An 18,724-nucleotide genomic window follows, 5' to 3' on the forward strand; every position below is an offset into this window, starting at 1 on the left:
AGAAAATTGCCCAATTTGCAAACTTTGAAAGATTTTTTTTTTTTTTTTTTTTTAGTCCCGAGTTCGGTACTGTCGGTATCAAAATCTCAAAGTGTCACATACCGGCCCGGCCCATACCGAAATATATTTCTAGGCCCAAGATCTGTTAAACCTAAAAAAACTGGTTCGTCTTAGCCCGTGCCCAGGCCTAAGATAGGCATGATTTGAAAAGATCAATTTACTGCACCAAAAAGGGTTTTTATCACCACTAGGATCAAAACTTTCTTGCACTGGACAGAATGATACCCAACTTTCAAAAGTGATCAAAGAGATACCTAGACTTATAAAAATTGATCAACTTCATACCTCCGTCCATTTTCCGTCACATCTTCGTTAAAGCTAAGAGTATATACAACCTTTCACTCAATTATTAGTTGGAAATGACAAATATCATCCTCTAATTCTTTCTCTCTCTCTTTTTTTGTTCTCCTTCTTCCTCGTTCTTCTACAATCTGTGAGCTTTCTGTAATTGGAATTCAAAAAATTTGCAGAATTAGAATCCGAAACTAAATATAGACATCACATATGCAAAATCAAGCCCAGAAATTGAAGTGATTTGTGGTTAGAGGATCATCAACCATCTATAACCCAATCTTCTTCTTCTATAGAATTAAAATCTTCCATTCAATTTCAATTCCACCATCATTTTTAAAAACAAATAAAGTTCGGATGTTTCCAATCTTCTAAAGAAACAAAGAAAAATGGGGGGAGAGAGAGGTGGAGAGAGAGGTAGAGATAGAAGAAGAAGATAATCAACAAAGTAAAATAAAAACTAATTGAAAAACAGTTTTTGTGTAAAATATTATTATAAACCCATAAAACACCGCACCACACGTGATCAATTTTAACAGAGAAGTTACAAAAAATAAACCGAGGTATCAAGTTGATTTGTTTTTAAAACTTTAAATATCATTTTGATCACTTTTGAAAGTTAGGTATCAAGTTGATTTCTTTTTAAAAATTTAGGTATCATTTTGATCACTTTTGAAAGTTAGGTATCTTTTTGTTCGGTGCAAGAAAGTTTTGACCTTAGGGCATCTCCAACAAACTAGCTATTTCAACAAAAAGTTAAAAATTTGGCTAATTTGAGATAGTTTAGCACTCCAGCAGAATAGCTATATGAAAGTCAAATTTGGCTTCTGCTAAAATCTCTAGCTAAATTTAGCTAGGGAGGAGAGAGAAAATAACAAAAAGCTAAACACTCCACGTTCTATTTTTTTAGTTTAGCTAACACTGCTGGAGGAAAAGCTGGAAATTTACTACCTAAATTTAACTTTTAGATGATTTAGCTAAAAAAATAGCTTTTACTGTTGGAGATGCTCTTAGTGGTATAAAAACTCCACCAAAAATATACCTTTTTTACTTTGTTCAACAGATAATGCATTAGAAGGGCTTGAAAAACAACCCAAAGCACAACTAGAAAGGCCCAAAGGGTACTCACACTTGAACTTGGATATCATTTATATAATAAATAGAAATTTCTTATGCTTATTGAAACCCTCTCGGAAATGCGTTTGTACCTAAGTCCATGAAACGGCGTCATGTCTAACTTGTGAGATAAAAATGGTGAAATATCCAACTTGCATACAGTGGGAAATCTAGCAGAACCAAAAATGCTTTAATGTCTAACTCGAAAGCAATTGGAAATCTAGCAGCTATTTGTCATACCAGCAATTCCAAATGCTCATGTGGATAAAAACCCCATCAAAGAAAGTTAACGTTGCATGGTCCAAACCGTAAATTGAGAGACAAACCAAAAGAAGTCGGGAAGACTTGGAAGTAGAGAAGGAATATTGTGATCTTCCGGAGGAACATAATTGATCTCGCAATCTAGCCTAGGTCCTAATTCCAACATTGGTCTTTCCTGCTTCAAAACTTCGGAATTTTATTAATGCAATCAATTGTCACGAGCATGTGAGAATAAAAAGCTTGCGTAATGCGTACTACAAAGGGCCTACTAAAGCATTCCTTACACCGTGTAAGCTTTCATCTGCGCCCCATCTTAACAATCATAAAAAGCATTTCAAGTCTGTTTCAACAGGGATCAAGATATTCAGGAAATCATAAAGTAGCAATCCGATTGAATTGAAAAAACAACTTGGCTAATTTATAAATAAGGTTGGCATACAAAATTACGACTATTTTAACCATCAAACACAAAACTGAAGTATCATTAGGAAAACAGACTCCACTCAGTTCACAACATTTTCATCTTAAAAGAGAAATGTCTACTGCTCAATACTTGATCGGGGCAATGATCTCTAGATGAGGACCAAGTTTCTCCTCAGCAACCTTTTCTGCTTTGACTCTCAGTTTGTTCAGCTGTTTCTTCCTCTCATATGCAATCTGAGACCTCTCCTTCCTCTTCTTCTCAAGCTCCTGCACATACAACATCAGTGAGCACAGGAAACAGGCTACTAAACAATGTAACATCAAACTATCAATAATCCAAGAAACAATCTAGCACCATTTAATCTAAGCTAAAACATACAGGACATCACTTCAAAAATGTAGCTGATGTTTAAACATAACATGGCAGGAAAGCTAACAGAACATGAGGTCACAATTAAGCTCAATTCATACTCTGAACACCCAAGAGGCGGGAATAACACAGAAGGAAAAAAAGTTAACTAATGACCCCAGCAAACTAAAGCAAGTTAATAATAAAAAAATAGTATCTGACAAGTTAAGAAGCAGTTCTTAACCTATACCACTTGTAGTATCCCCGTTCTAAGAATGCGATTGAATTGAAAAAAAAAATCTCTAACATCTTATAGATATACAAATTTGGTCTCTAGTGTTTTGAATTTTGTTTTTTGTCTGGAACTCATCACTTAGATACAACATACAAAGAGATACAAAAAACACCTATGTAAAATGGTACCTTCAAAGTCAGTTCACTATGACCAAAACCCATCCAAAGGAGGCACATTTTTTAATTAAAAGATTAAAGTGCGAGATCGGTTATCCGGTCAAAGTATTGATACAGATTAAGAGCAAAAAGGACATTAAGTAAAATAGAAAAAGCATTAGCACTTACGGTAAAACGAAACAGAGTAGGAAAGAAAAAGTAACCACTATACATGCAGATTGAAGCAATATGAGTATGTACAAAGCATCAACACAACCACAAAACCCCATCATGATGAATTAATAAGAACCACGCACACAATACCATAAGAACTACATGACTGTGCTAACCAAGTACATGCGATGTCAAACGAGTTGAACAATATGACTCAATAAAAAAAAATAACCAATTACTCTGAAGTAATATCAACGACCGTACAAATTTCAAGAGGTAATCAACCTAAACTAGATATACTTAAGACTACAGTAGAAGCAAGCAAGGAATTTAGCCAATTCTCACCCTGATAGTGTCATAGTGGTTCCATCCAACCTCTGATGAAAGCTTGCCCAACAAACAGTATTTGTGTCCTGCTTGAAGCCTCAAGACCCTGTTGATTTTCAAAACAATAAACCATCAACTAACAGAAAACCGATCACATACACACGTAACAACACCAAATAACTCCCAAACAAAATCCATTGTGAAAAAAATCTCACTTGAGAGCATCGGGAATGACCATCCTCTTAATCTTATCATAAGGAGGTGGAATTCCCTCATAGGCCTTCAGACGAGCAAGCGCAGCAGCTCCACGCTTTGTCTTGTGTGGAATCATCCTACAAAAACAAAAACAAATCACATCAACTCTCACATTTTAATAATAAACCAAATCCAAACATAACCTCACAGCGAAATAATCTTATCTAAGTAGCGAAAGAGCTACAGAACCCTGGTTAATAGCGATTCGAAAACAGTAAAGAAAAGGAGCATTCTTTTTCAATTGCAATAATTCGGTTTCCAGATAAAAGTAACTGAATGATTGATCAAGCGAACCCTAGCTACAATAGAACCAGAAAAATCACATGGATCAAAAACAGAGAGAGAGAGAGAGTAAAACGACGACGTACCCACGGATTGTGCGCCAGAGGATCTTAGCGGGGGCACGGAAGTGAATGGGGCCGTGAGAGGGCTTGGTGTTCATGCGCTTACGCAAGAACCTCATGTACTTCATCTTCTGCCTGACCAAGCCACCGGAGATGCAGATCTCCTCGCAGCGGACGACGACGACCTTCTGGCCGTTGAGGAGCTCCTTGGCGATAATGGAAGCCAAGCGGCCCAGCATGTGGTGACGAGCGTCCACCACCACGCGCTTGGCGCAGATCCCTGACCCGGACACCATTGTTGAAGCTCTGGCTCTCTCTCTTTCTAACCCTAAGCGGCTGCGGAGTGAGAAATGGGGACGGGAGAGCTAGGGTTTTGGGAGGTGTGGTTTATAAAAGAGGGTTATATATGATCTAGGGTAAGGTTGGCTGGTGCTGGGTGTATGGACCATATGGTGAGGTGGGTAATATTGTAATGGGTCGCGTGCCATCTGGGCTGCTTAGGGCATCTCGGCCGCGGCCCATTCCAGGTCATGGTATAGGATTTCGGCCCTCAAATATTGGGCCACTGACTATCCTTTGTAACTTTTGCAGTTGTCTACTGGTAGTTACATTTTTTTTATTCAAATCATCACATAAATTTTCATTGTAATACTCAAGCTATAATGGTCGTTGCATACCTTTCTGCTGCTATCTATTGACATACTAGAAATTGTGGTGATTCAACGGTTGTACATAGGGATAGGTCTACTCATTAAAACATCTATTACTCACTTATTAAAGTCAACACATTCAACTATGAACTAGACAACATATAGTAATACGCTAAGTTTAAATAAAAACTAAATTTTCTCGTTGCCCTTAAAACTAGGGTTAGGAGGTTAACAAGGATATCTGGTGGTAACACGTGTTCCTTGTGTTTACCAACCTAGGATTTTGTGAGCTGCTTGAGAGCCTCCCTAATGTAAACTTATTCCCATTTGGTTTTTATTTTTATACTAGTGTTTTGTAAGCTGAAAAGTAAATAGAAAATTCTGTAATTAATGTAGGAAAAAATGAAGGTACGTACTAATTGTTATAAGAGGATTCACTTTGTCCTTTTTGTTTCTTTCTTTAGGAAACTTGTCTATATCATTGTGCTTACTAGCTTAAGAAAGTAAAGAAGTTCCATCCTAAAGCCTCAAATATACAAACCAAACTAAACCTACATGTTAGACTTAAAACTCTATTTCCTCATCTTTTGAGACCTCCATGCCAACAAAAGATTAAATCAAATCTGCACCTTCTCTTCTCCCTCCCTCATTCTCTTGCAGCCATATATACCTGAGGATTATTGGGCAACTTTGATTAAGGTAGAATGTTAAAAATTGCAAAACGGAAGAAATGACAAAAAATATAGAGAAGAAGAATCGAGAAAATAATGATTGAAAAATAATTTCTATTGCATTTTCTTTTTGTTTCTGGTTTGGTTTAATTGCTTCACTTCATGGAGGTGACGTCAATAACAATATATCTTGGTTTCTTTTCAGAGCATGTTTAGCAATGCTAGCCATTTTTTAGTCAAATTTTAGCCAAAGTAGCTAAAAAGTCATTTTGGCTAGCTACTTTAGAAATACGTCTGCATCAGTGCTCTCCCTTATAGCTAGTTTTGAATTTATATTATTTTTGAAAGGAAGGTTAAATAGTTTAAATGTATTTAAAAATTACATAAAATAACTCAAAAGGAATGTTATAAATTATAGAGAGCCTTATCTCACTCTCTATATTTAGGAGCGAGATAGCTAAAAGTTATAATGGAGATCCACTTAGGAGTCTGGTGCAGCTGTTAAAATATATAAAAAACTAAACATATGCTCTCCAAAATAGATAAGGAGCCAAAATAGAGAGTCTGCTAAAGATGCTCTTATGCTTTTTTTTTGGACTAAATACTGTTTAGTCCTTGAGCTTTTAACCATAAAACACTTCAGTCCCCGACCTTCTAATTTCACACGTTTAGTCCCTGTACTTCAAAATTTCAGACCAATAGGTCCTTGCTGTCTAAAAGTCACTGCGAAATGTCTATTATGCCCTCAGTTATTTTTTTAAATTAATTAATTATTTTATTTTTTTTCTAAAAGGAATTTTTTACCCCTTTCTTTTTTTCTATTTTTTTTCCTTTCTTTCTTTCTGTTTGAAAAAATATATATATATATAAATAAAATAAAGAACAAAGAATAAATAAAAAAAAATAGAAAGGAATAAATTTATTAAAAAAAAAAGAATTGAGGGCATAATAGACATTTCGCCGCGACTTTTAGACGGCAATGACCTATTGGTCTGAAATTTTGAAGTACAGGGACTAAACGTGTGAAATTAGAAGGTCAGGGATTGAAGTGTTTTATGGTCAAAAGCTCAAGGACTAAACAGTATTTAGTCCTTTTTTTTTTTTGTTGCTAGAGTAGACTATGTTGCTAGCCTGATTTGAGTTTACGGAAATTAATTTTGATAATAGTCCTCCTGTGGTATTATAAATTGCACAATTTATTAAGAAATAGAACGAGGTTCATAAGAGTATCCAAGGTTACAAGATGAATGGTGTTAATTCATGGCTATGACCTGGCTTTTAAGTCATGAGAAAAAATATATTACTAGTAGATGTGTATTGGAAAAAATAATACAAAAAAAGGGCAAGATTGGAAGTTTTGTGTAAAGTTTAGAAGGGGAGGTTCAAATGCCAATTGAGGTGTGTTATGTTAGATTACAAATGATAAATAAGGTCATTTTAACATGTGTTATGTTAGATTAGGTCAAACATAATAATTTATGTTAATTTAGTTCTCAGCCTCCTCTGATCGCCTCCCACACCGATTCAATTCTCCAATCAATCTCTAGCAATTCCGCTGCCGCCTTCTTCTCTACTTGAGAAGATCATCTTCTCTAGTGTACTAACTCTTGCAAACAGAGATCTTTCTCTGCCACTAGCATAGCTCTCTCTTCTTCCAAATTCATTTTATCTTCTCTTAATTCTCTTAGGGCTTCCTCCTTTCTCTCTAATTTAGTATGTAATCTCCTTTTCTCCTCTTCCGAACTGAGTTTGTCTTCCCTTAGTTTTCTAAGTTCTCCCTCCCTTTTCTCTATCTCTGTTTCTAGCCTCCTTTTCTCTTTTTTCAAACTTGTTCCCATCGTCTCTTTCTCTTTAACACTCTCATCTTCAAAAGGGTCCTCAGATTCTGAATCATCATCTTCATCTGTTTTAACCCATTTGAACAATTTCTGAATGAAAAAGTAATAATATGTCAGTGAATTTAACTGTGACATGCTTAAACTGTCTCCAGACATGCATTTTGACATTTACTATGATATGCACTGTGACGTGAACTATCACTTCAAATTACACAATATGAATTCACTGTTCATGTGACCATTTATTGGTTCATATCACAGATTATTGTTTCATGTCATAGTATGTCGCTGAACATGTCTCTTTTCGAAGCTCCAGGTGTCAACTTCATTAAAGAAAGCAAAGCTTTCATTCTATGATCTCATAGGCAAGTGATATATATATATATATATATATATATATATATATATATATATATATATATATATATATATATATATATATATATATATATGCGCTTCCTTATAACCACCACACATTACATACCCTTTTATCATACAACTCCAAGAGATCATATTTCTCTTGGGCATTTCATCGAACATCTCTCGTGCAACATCAATCAAACCCATTTACACATACGCATCTTTGATTGAATTCCAAGATGGCAAATCTGGTTGGGTAATTTCATCAAACACTTGGCTTGCAAGCATCAAATTACCACAAGCTTAGTACATGTGAATGAGATAGGTTTGGACATAGGGATCCTGATCGAACCCGAAGAGAAAGACTTGGACATGGATTCGTTTTCCTAATTAGAGGTATGGAATGGATTTGAAGAACTATAGGAGGAAGGAAGGTGTAGTTATCGAGCTAGGGTTGTTGTTAGCCTCTGATACCTGTTCAACATCGGGTGAAGTTGGGAGATAGTAGAGCTTCTTAGTCAAAGCATCGAGGTCTTGGTAGGGGTTGATGAGCTTCGTGGCGACAGCGGTGATCTAATCATCGACGACAGTGGTGGGTTTGGTTGAATCAGCCATGATCAAATTATAGAGAAAAGGGAATCTGGGTTTTGGTGAATGTAACCGTGTATTTGGCTTAAGGGTAGCATTGGAATCAAATTTGATATTAGAGCATCTCCAACCATTTAGTCAAAAGCCAAAGCCATATGCAAAATATGACTCCCCTAATGTCATCACTATTCATTCAATTTTTGCATCTCCAACCATCTTTAGTCAAAAGCCAAAGTCATTTAATAAATTAATCATTTTTGAGAATTAATTAACTACAATATGCAGCACATGCAGCGGGGCCCACCATTTTTTCAGCCAAAGAAATTTGGCTTTCATTCTACAAACTTGAGTCATTTTGACTCCAGTTATGGCTCAAGAGTCAAAATAGCTAAAGCATGAGCATGGTTGGAGATCCTTCTACCAAAAAGCCAAAGTCAAAATGACTTATAGCTAAATGGTTGGAGATGCTCTTAGGTGGATTAATTCAACATAAATTCAAAAATTTATGAATTGAATTAGGATCCTAGATAACTTGCACCTAATTTATCATTTGATTATCTAATATGGATTTTTTTTATCATTTATCATTTATCATTTTTAATAAAAAAAAATAGGATTAAATTATGTTTAGTCCCTGTACTATGACCTTTTTTTTGTTTCAGTCCCTGACATTCTTAATTAATCTGAAAAGTCCCTAACGTCAAAATTTCCATCTGATTGGTCCCTCCAGCGTCAAATTAGGAGTTGACATTAGGTGAAATGTCCAATATACCCCTCTGTTATTTCTTTTTCTCCTTTTTTTTTCTTTTTCCTTTTTAATTTCTTTTTTTTCTTTTTAATTTCTTTTTTTTTCTTTTTTTCTTTTTTCTTTTTCCTTTTTATTATTATTTTTCTTTTTTATTTTTCATTTTTCATTTTTTCTTTTTTTTTCCTTTTTCCTTTTTAATAACTATCGTATCCTGCTGCATCGGTAGCGCCACGTCAGCGAACCAATCCAGATCGACCCGAAACCCCAATTCTTGTTCTCCACACTGGCGGCCCTTTTTTTTTCTTTTTCCTTTTTAATTTCTTTTTTCCTTTTCCTTTTTTTATTTTTCTTTTTTCCTTTTTAATTTCTTTTTTCCTTTTTTTTTTCTTTTTCCTTTTTAATGACCATCGTATCCTGCTGCATCGGTAGCGCCACATCGGCGAACCAATCCAGATCGACCCGAAACCCCAATTATTGTTCTCTAGGTCGGCGGCCATATTTCTTTTCCATCACTATTCTTCTTCTTCACTTCTGGTTTTGGTCAACTTGGCCATTAAAAACCATCATTTCAACCAGACCCAAAATCCAAATCACCATTTTGAGCAAGACCCAAAAACCTCAGGGTCTGAAAAAATGGTAGTTTTCAGTGAAAAGTTTCCAAATTGAGGCTTGATGTGGAGAGAGAAAGTGAGATTTGAGTGGGAGAGAGAGAAGTAGGCTGTGAAAACAAGAGGGGAGTGGTTTAGCTGCGAATTTCTGAGCTGATTGAGATCTGCTTGTGTTTGGGAGATGGCGTCGGCGACGATGGAGGCGAGGGCGGATCCCAACAGAGGGAGATGGCTTCAGAGAAGGTGAAGAAGTGATCGATCAGCTCCTAGCCTCTTGCTTTTGCTCGATGTCCATCTCTGCACCGCCAAGCTAGGTCTTTGCTGGGTTTGGTTTCAATTTGGGGAGAGAAACATATGGGTTGTGGAGTTTGATCAGAATGAGATTGGTGGGTTGAGGAAGGAGAAAGTAGGCAAAACGATAAGAAAAAAAAAACAAAAAAAGAAATTAAAAAGGAACAAGAAAAAAAGAAGAAAAAGCAAAAAAGAAATTAAAAAGGAAAAAAAATTAAAAAGGAACCAGAAAAAAAGAAGAAAAAGCAAAAAAGAAATTAAAAAGAAAAAAGAAATTAAAAAGGAAAAAGAAATAATAGAGGGGTATATTCGACATTTCACCTAAGGCCAACTCTTAATTTGACGCGGGAGGGACCAATCGGACGGAAATTTTGACGTTAGGGACTTTTCAGATTAATTGAGAATGTCAGGGACTGAAACGAAAAAATGGTCATAGTACAGGGACTAAACATAATTTAATCCTAATTTTTTCTTGGGGAAAATTCTGTTTAGTCATTGTACTATGGAGGCAACATCGTTTCAGTCCCTGACATTTCAATTTCATCCATAAAGTCCCTGACCTCACAATTTCCTTCCAATTAGTCCACTCTGTTAGGGTTCCATCCAAATGTTCCATTAAATTGCTGACGAGGCTATCCATTCCACGCCACCTCAACTACTTGCATGTCACGTCATTGGAAAATTATCTGTTAACGTTAGTGATCCGTGGGGTCTCTAGTTAGCTTTAGAGAGAGAGAGAGAGAGTGACACAAGATGTATAGTGGTTCGTCTCCCGCCTTAGCGGGAAACTACGTCCACTTGAATGTTACACTAATGTGTTGAGCCTTGCGGCCCAAGGGAATTACAAAAGATGTAATGGGATGGTGTTTAAGTGGGAGGAGGCATTCCTTTTATAGGTGAAGGAATGCATCTCCTTCACATTTTCTTAGATGTGGGATGACTAAAATCACTATTCTAGTCTAAAAAGCATGTTTGTGAAGGCAACTTGGCAAGGCCGGAAAGGTGGCTTCCCGGCGACTGATTTGCGACTTCCGGATACCGTAGCGTAGCTTGAACATAGGGCTACAAGATGCAAGTAGCAGTTGGGCCTCATCATGGTTTGTGGGTGTCCCAAAGAGGGTGTTACTTATGCTTGGTGAGATAGCAAACTAGTCATGCTAGTAGAGGTATCTACATTGTCCAATATACCCTCTTGCATTTTCCCATTCTTCTTCTTATTCACACCCAATTCAAAGTCCAAAGTATAAGAGAATCACCACCACTACCACCATAACCACCACCGAGCTCTCTCTCTCCCTGAGCCCAACCACCACCACTAACCTTAATTCTCTTCACCTTTCCTCCTCTGCTCACCATTACCTAGATCCAACACTGTTATCCCTTCTTCTATGTTCTAAATTCTTAGTACGAATTGCTTCTCCATCAATACAAAATCAAAAGACCCCATCTTTTAAACCACAAATCACAATCCCTTTTCTACAATGAGGAGATGATCAAATGTCACAACCCATTTTCTACAATAACATCTAAAAAGTAAAAACCCTTTAAACCTCGGTCTAGAACAAGAAACAGAAAGTGTACCAACCAAAGTTGATTGAAGCCATGGTAACTGCTTTAAGTTGCTGCGACTGTAAAACAACCAGTAGTGCGACGCTTGCTGTTGTCTATTGATCTTCTTCTTCTTCCTCGCCTTCAATTCAATCCCAAAAACTTCAAAATCTCAACAAAATCTAACTACCCAAAAACAAAAAAAAAAACCCAAGCATTGAAAGCACCGAATTTGAAAACCCAGATTCCAGAAATGAAAATTAAGCAAAGAATTCCACTTTTTAACACCCCAGATTTGAATGTCTTCTCTGTTAACAAAGCTTCTCCCATTTCAAGCAATACCCACTTTAATTCACCACAATACAAACCAAACCCCCCAACAAAAACCATACCTCTTTGTTCATATCAACCCTCCTCGCCATCATCGCTGCGTAGAGCAGCCTCGACAGCCAATCAAACTCCGTCGCCTCAATCCTCGACGGCCAAACTTGTGGAATCTTGTTGCAAAGAAACACATGCCTCTGATAAAACTCCACCATCCCGGCGAGTTGACTCGTCTAGAACTCGCTCCTCGAAAATCCAAACTCGGCATCGCTACTGCTACTCTCGCTAGTGCCCACCAACAAACCCTCGTTCTAAGTTGGAGAACAAGTCGTTGTAGGTGGATAGTGGGTGGAACTGGTTCATCACTTAATCTTGGAAATGGATTCATTCCAGTAAAGGTGAGCTGGGTTTCGGGTAAAGGAACAAGAGGATGAAGAATCTGGGTTTAGGGTGAAATGGATTCATTCCAGTAAAGGTGAAATGGATTCATTCCAGTAAAGGTGAGCTGGGTTTCGGGTAAAGGAACAAGAGGATGAAGAATCTGGGTTTAGGGGTTTTGGTTTTTAGTATTTGAAGGTGCTTTCTTTGGGTTCTAATGTGTTGCGACTGGTCTTAAAGGTGATCGAAATGGGTTCGAAGGAGAACAATCAAGGTCACGTTAGGCCTGCAAATTTCGAAAGTAGAGATACTTGAGAACCTTTAAATAGTCTTGATGGTTCAATTTCGTTTTTGAATTTAGAGGTTAGTAAGGACAATGAAGAGGGTCGTTTCATGGAGGTGGAATTCGAGTTTTCTGGGATCAGAGGAAGCGGAGAGGTTTAAGTGATGGTGGTGGTGGAGAGCTCGGTAGTGGTGGATTTTGGGTGTAAAGAAAAGAAAATGAAAAGAGAATGAAAGAAACTAAAAAAAAAAAAAAAGGAGAAAGAATAGGGGTATAGTGGACATTTTACCATCCACCTTGCTTACATGGCGCTGACGTGGTGTCTAATTTTGTGCCACGTCAGCTAGTTAACGGAGCATTTGGACGGTGATGACCTATTAAACGAAAATTGTGACTTCAAGGACTTTTCAGATTAAATTAGAATGTCAAGAACTGAAACGATGACAGAGTCTTAGTACAGGGACTAAACAGAATTTTTCTTTTAACTCCCTATTTTGTTATGGGAACCTATGTTAGTAGTTTGGTCTATTTTCAATAATTCTCTAGTGTTTAGAGACCTATGCACTTTATGTTCCTTTAATGAATCTTCTAGAGTAGTACTGAAAGAAGAGATCCGTTTTTCGATATATTTGATGTCTAATAAGTGGTCTAATTCTACGTACTATTATGGGTACTAACACATCTTCTTGTTTGTCTGTCAGATAGCGGAAGGATATGTAATGGCCACTTTGGCTTGAGATGAATGATATATTTTTTTTATTCAAAAAAAAAAAAATTTACTGAAATTGTAAAAACATAAAAATGATAAATTCTCAATATAGCTTTTACATTAATATATAGTACGCTCACTTATTTTTTTTTTTTTTTTACTTTTTTTTTATGAGATTTTTCGGTTTCATTTGGTTCGCGTAAAGAAAAGTTTTTCATTTGTTTTTTCTATGAATTTTTCGTTTTGGTGTTTGAAAATACTTGGGAGAAAGTTGTTGAAAGATTCGTAAGTAAAACAATAAGATAATAAAACCACAAAGAAATAGTAAGGGAAAATGAACGAATCCCTTCAGAGTATGAGAGACTTCACTCTCTCCCAGTTTTCCTTCTTCTCTACACATCCTAATATGAACACGTACATAAAACGACTGAATTTTCTTTTCCATACTCTCAAATCCTCCAACAAAACAAGTCGGTACGTTGACTTTTCTCTCCAAATCATTGTCCATATGCCACCGTCTATACTCTATACCTTGGAAATTAAGTTGTCACTGGACTTGAAAGCTAGAGAAGCCAAGAAAACCCACATGGGTCAAACCTGAGTGAGACAAATATGAGTAATCAAACATGAATGATTGAACATGAACACAACAAAAGGATCGAGAGGTAGTGATGGACATTAATTGGATGATGAAGCATCAGTAGAAATCCAAAAGACTGAGGGACCTCTAAACAAGAATGCAGCCGAATGCCACCAGAAGAGTACTTCATCTCTGACAAGTCAACGACCCCCGGCAGAAGAGCTGGTATACAGTACCCGTTGACCTTCCACAACTCGGAAGCCAAATTATTTTCATCAAAAGTCAAATAAACGTACCCACCGATCCATCGCAGAAGTTGTCTCCATATCTAAGCTGGCCATAAGCTTTCCCTTCCCCACAAGAGAAAGAAGCATGTGGATTTTAGCAGCCCCTTCAATTCACCCCATGTTTGTTCGTTATATGGGGAAGAAAACACAGAAGGAAAGGGAAAATGCAGGAAATATTGAAGAGGTGTGTGTGACCGAAAAAATGAAAAGTACTAAACAGATCGACGTTGACTAGATTGTCCGATCGGACCACATTAACTGTCAAATTTAGGATACTCATCATCAAGAACTCAACTAAGGTGATAGGATACACTAGCCTCCAGCAGTTATGGATTACTCCATGAAGGTAATAATTTGCTCGTTTTGGGGTGAAAATGATGCTAGCAACAAATATATTAAAATACCATTATCTTTCTTTCTTTCTTTCTTTTTTCGAGAAAAACGACATTTTTAATCTCACTCTATTCAATGATGTCAATGAAAATTAAACATGTGACCACCACAATATCTATTATTCAAGATAATTAACCAACCTATTATAGTTCACCAACACTAAATACATTTATCGATTTCATTGCTAATTAACCACATAAATAGTTAATACAAAGAAGATTTACCAAGTCCAATAATTTAATCACTAGATCGATGCAGGTGGACCGAAGCTTTGATTTGTTTGTTTCAAGATTATTATCCCTATAAACCGCACCAACGATCGAAGAAAAAGAAACTAGACTAACAATGTGGAAGATCAATCGGAATACATATTTCATTACAAACGCAAAATAAATATGTCCTCTTATCTAGCTAACTTGCTAGCTAGTGAGGAGAATATTCGAAGTTTTTATACCTGCTGCAGGTTAATTTAACTATAGCGCTACCTGCAGAGACCTCTTACAATAGCTAAAAGCTTTGAATGTTTTTTTTTTCTTTATTTGTTTTCTACAATACAAATAGAGAATCGAGCTATAGCTCATCAAGTCATCATCATATATATGTATCACATGCTGGCGGTGTTTGCATGGATAAAGCTGAATATCTGCTGAACCGAACTTGCTATATCTTCAGCCGTGAACCTCGATTCACTTGCAACCTGCTCAACATATATCACGTACATTCATTATATACAAGTAATCAGCTGGATATAAGTACACACATATACATAGATGTATAAATAAGTACATACCTTAAAGCAATATAGAACAGTTTGTTCGATGGTGGTGATGTTAGTGTGAAGAATTTTAAGCTGCAAATCTTCAAGGGCAGCAATGGCCTTAATGAGCTGGCCCGGTCTTCTCTGAGAAAGAATCTTGATCATGGCATCACCCCCTAAAACCTTCACTTCAACATCTGCGAAGCACGACTTGATCTCGGCAGTTTCTTCGCGGAGCCCCGTTTCAAAGTCCACAAACTTGATTGGATCATTTGGATTAAGAGGCAGATTAGGAGCCGGAAAGAACGGCACACCACCACCGCCTTGATGATCTGGCTGTGAAGGTAGCACCGCCATATTAGCCGCCGCAGTAGGGTCAGCTCCCACTTGTCTCGGAGGAGGCGCTTCACCTAAGAGCCTTCTCCGCTTCTGTGATTCCAAGCACTGCAGGAGCTGCTCCAATTCTCTAACAAAGTCTATGGCTCCTCCAATAATAGAAGCTTGATCCCCCTATAATTGTTAAAAGGCAAAAAACAATTAATTTAAGTGCAGAGACTAAAAATAGTACATATTCAAAAGGTTAAGAATTCCAAGGTACACGTACCCTTTGTACATATGAACCGGGCATGAGGGACCTGAGCACTCGAAGATGCTCATTCATTTGCTTCCTTCGGTTCCTCTCAACGGCGATGTGAGTCATCCTCTGGCTCTCAACTTCCTGACTCGTCTTAGTACTTCTTGGTCTTTTCCTCCTGTTCTTTGGCAGCTCCGGTAGTCCTCCTCTAGGGTTTGGAACATCATCTCCAAGAAACCGGAGCTGGACCGAATTAGTACTACCCGAAACCCCTCGAGTTTCCTCTTCTTCCCCGGACTTTGTAAATCTCTCTTCCTGATGACTGTCTGGTCCATCCTGCCGCAGAACCATCAGAGACTGATCGTCATCGTCGTCCAACTTGTCGTTTAAAACCGGAAACTTGAGGAAGTAAACCGGGTCAATCCCGGATTCTTCTTCTGAGATCTTGGTTTGGTTTAAGGCTAGTTTGGGTCCAAAATCGGCAAACTGCATCACGTCGGCGAAGCTCAGCTTATCAAAAGAAGTAGTTGAAGCACCACTAAACCCTGCCGGAGGAGGATGTTGCGTCTGCTGTGGTTGTTGATGTTGAAGTTGAAGCTGATCATGGTGATGATCATTCATCAAGTAATTGATCATTCCATTGTTGTTGTTTTCGTGACTCGAAGAAGTCTGGTCGACATGGCATGAGTTCATCTGCTGCTGCTGCTGATCTTCATCATGATGGTGGTCTAAGGTGTAATCCAGACCGTTAAAGTTAGTTGGCAGGAAAGCAGCCTGCAATAGTTCATAACTATTAGTAGAGCAAACATAGATCATGATGATCAATCAATGAGAGGAAAGACAAGATTCGTCAACGAAAAGCTTAATTTTGTACCGAGTAGTTGTTCTCTTCCTTCTCCATATATAGGGAAACTACTTCAATCGAAAACCCTAAGCAAGACGAGCTGAATTGGCATGCAACGACAAACCCTAGTGAAAATTAGCGACAGGTTGGGCCCTGTACCTGAAACAGCAGTGATCTAACTAAAGTCAATGCATGAAATTACAGGCAGTAAATAGAGAAACAAATCAATAAAAACAATTGTTTGGAGAGGATGATAAGACAAAGTTTGATAACTCTGAGAGAGGACAAACCTGATTGCAGAAGTAGAGTCAATTACATATGTAAAAGACAGAGATGGAGCTAGCCGTGAAAATGAACAGGGATCCAACAACTCTGCCTGAGCTGAAATCTAAGGGATCCAACACAACGTGGTCGAGTTGTGTCTATATATGTAGAGGGCCAGGGTTGCCGTATAGTTTCTGAGAGAGAGAGAGAGAGAGAGAGGAGCCTGTTGGGATTAATATTGAGAGTCACAGTTTCACCTCTCACTTTCACGGCGTCTCTCCCTTTAATTAATGGGTGTCACATGCGGTGCTAACTGAAGCGGCTCTAACGATAGCCTCCCCCATGACCCTTATTATTGAAGGCTCTCGATCAGCGCTTGTGATTCAACATTTTTACATTTCAACTTTCAATTTTTCAATAACTCAATCGATTACGGAATTCGTGATCTTTAAGCTCCTTTTTCTAATCAGTAACTCTCAGTTATATACTTAAAAAAATAGGGTGATGCTATTCACACACCTTTTTTTTTCTATTCACACACCCCCTCTATTTTTCTATTACTTTAATTCAATTTTCTTTTAAAAATTACCCTAACTACCATTCCTTACAATTATGTTTCTTTTTCTTTTTCTTTTTCTTTTTCTATTTGGTAAGTCAGTCATCCTCAAATCCTAAACCCTTCTTTTTCAGCATACACAGAGGACTTCAAAACTCTTTCTGATTCCCTCTTTTCTTTTTCATCAAAAACTTATGTAGCATAGTCATTCTATCTCTCTAATATGATGCTTTGAAGTTTAATCATGGTAGAACAAGAAACTTTAGACCCATCATTTGAGAAAATTTTACATTTGATTTGCAATGGAGACATGGAAAAAAAATGAGTTCAGTAATCATTCGAGCCCCTTTGGATCCATTATTCCTATTAAGATTCTAACTAAAATTATTTGGTGTATTTGAATCCATTGAGCAACTATAAAACTTTACAACAGCCTAATAATGATGGTCTTATGATTATAAACATGATTTGGTCTACTATATTATGCTAGTAGAACATAATTTTGTCCCCACACGAAGATTGCAACTCATTGCATTCAATATTATGTAGAGCATCTCTAAATTTTGTGTACATCATCAACTGCAGTGTGGAAGCTTGTGGCTGAAGTGGATAAAACGTTGATTCCATATTTATTTTATTTTTTTATTTTATTTGAGGATGATGCACCTGGATTAAGAGTCATAAACAAACAAGCATTGAGTTTGGTACTATGCAAAGTATGAGGACAAGTTTTACAATTTGGATTCAGTTGGGTGAATGTGATTACTTGGGAAACATATTCTTTGTCTAATAATACAGGTCATTCCACTTAATAAACGTATTATTTTTCCTTCATTTATAGGTAAAAAAAAAATTGATTTATTGTATAGTGATGTTTGATTCATGATTGAATTGCCAAATAAAAAAAATAAAAAAAATAAAAAAAAAACAGATTTACAAGGGAGGGTAGTTAGGGTAATTTATACAATAAAATAAAATAAAATTAAAGTAATAGAAAATTAGAAGAGGTGTGTGAATTAGGGCTGTCAATGGGTCGTGTCGGGTTGGGTTCGTGTCGGGTCAAGGTATTTGTCGTGTCGCAAGATACAAACCCAAACCCAACCCATTTAATAATCGTGTCAAGAATTTAAACCCAAACCCAACCTATTTATTAAACGGGTTACCCATTTCCAACCCACTTAACTCATTTAATAAATAGGTTGTGTCGTGTTTGATAAAATGACTCATTTAAGGGTTAACAATGCGACCCATTTAACTAAAAAAATGCATAAATTGATTAAATTCACTAAAAACTCCACAAGACGAAGAATATAAATAATTATATATAATTCATAAATAATTAAATCCAATAATTATAAAGCAAAATATTTCAAATTGTCTAATCCTATGATCAAATACTCCCAACGTCTACAATTTCAGGATGAAGTATAGCATAATCGGGTTATACGGGTTCACTTCGTGTTGGCGGGTTGACCCGTGGCCG

At 37.0% G+C, this 18,724-nt stretch overlaps 2 protein-coding genes across 3 annotated transcripts; both read right to left on the bottom strand.

Annotated features, from left to right (window-relative positions):
* Nucleotides 1-2,119: 2,119 nt before the first annotated feature.
* Nucleotides 2,120-4,371, bottom strand: LOC133710879 (large ribosomal subunit protein uL13w-like). The gene is made up of 4 exons (XM_062137013.1): nt 4,015-4,371; nt 3,607-3,723; nt 3,410-3,497; nt 2,120-2,418 (listed from the first exon to the last, which is right to left on the bottom strand). The coding sequence occupies exons 1-4, from the start codon at nt 4,284-4,286 to the stop codon at nt 2,275-2,277; spliced, it is 621 nt and encodes a 206-aa protein (XP_061992997.1). The 5' UTR covers nt 4,287-4,371; the 3' UTR covers nt 2,120-2,274.
* A 10,222-nt stretch (nt 4,372-14,593) lies between these two features.
* Nucleotides 14,594-16,840, bottom strand: LOC133710743 (transcription factor FAMA). Of its 2 annotated transcripts, XM_062136880.1 has the most exons (5): nt 16,712-16,840; nt 16,452-16,580; nt 15,608-16,351; nt 15,037-15,513; nt 14,594-14,943 (listed from the first exon to the last, which is right to left on the bottom strand). In XM_062136880.1, the coding sequence occupies exons 2-5, from the start codon at nt 16,476-16,478 to the stop codon at nt 14,851-14,853; spliced, it is 1,341 nt and encodes a 446-aa protein (XP_061992864.1). In that variant the 5' UTR covers nt 16,479-16,580; nt 16,712-16,840; the 3' UTR covers nt 14,594-14,850. The 2 variants fall into 2 exon arrangements, with proteins under 2 accessions (XP_061992864.1, XP_061992863.1); XM_062136879.1 differs by lacking the exons at nt 16,452-16,580; nt 16,712-16,840 and having other exon boundaries at nt 15,608-16,393.
* Between the last annotated feature and the right edge of the window lie 1,884 nt (nt 16,841-18,724).

Source organism: Rosa rugosa, chromosome 5, assembly GCF_958449725.1.
Source record: "Rosa rugosa chromosome 5, drRosRugo1.1, whole genome shotgun sequence".
Classification (NCBI taxonomy): Eukaryota; Viridiplantae; Streptophyta; class Magnoliopsida; order Rosales; family Rosaceae; genus Rosa; species Rosa rugosa.

Excerpts from the sequence above, each read along its gene's own strand:
- LOC133710879 (XM_062137013.1), bottom strand. The coding sequence starts at position 4,286 with ATGGTGTCCGGGTCAGGGATCTGCGCCAAGCGCGTGGTGGTGGACGCT. Across the intron at positions 3,498-3,606 it reads GTCATTCCCGATGCTCTCAA|GGTCTTGAGGCTTCAAGCAG; the intron begins GTGAGATTTTTT and ends GAAAATCAACAG. Across the intron at positions 2,419-3,409 it reads ACCACTATGACACTATCAGG|GAGCTTGAGAAGAAGAGGAA; the intron begins GTGAGAATTGGC and ends TTGTATGTGCAG.
- LOC133710743 (XM_062136879.1), bottom strand. The coding sequence starts at position 16,393 with ATGATCTATGTTTGCTCTACTAATAGTTATGAACTATTGCAGGCTGCT. Across the intron at positions 15,514-15,607 it reads CCGGTTCATATGTACAAAGG|GGGGATCAAGCTTCTATTAT; the intron begins GTACGTGTACCT and ends TAACAATTATAG. Across the intron at positions 14,944-15,036 it reads CTGTTCTATATTGCTTTAAG|GTTGCAAGTGAATCGAGGTT; the intron begins GTATGTACTTAT and ends TATGTTGAGCAG.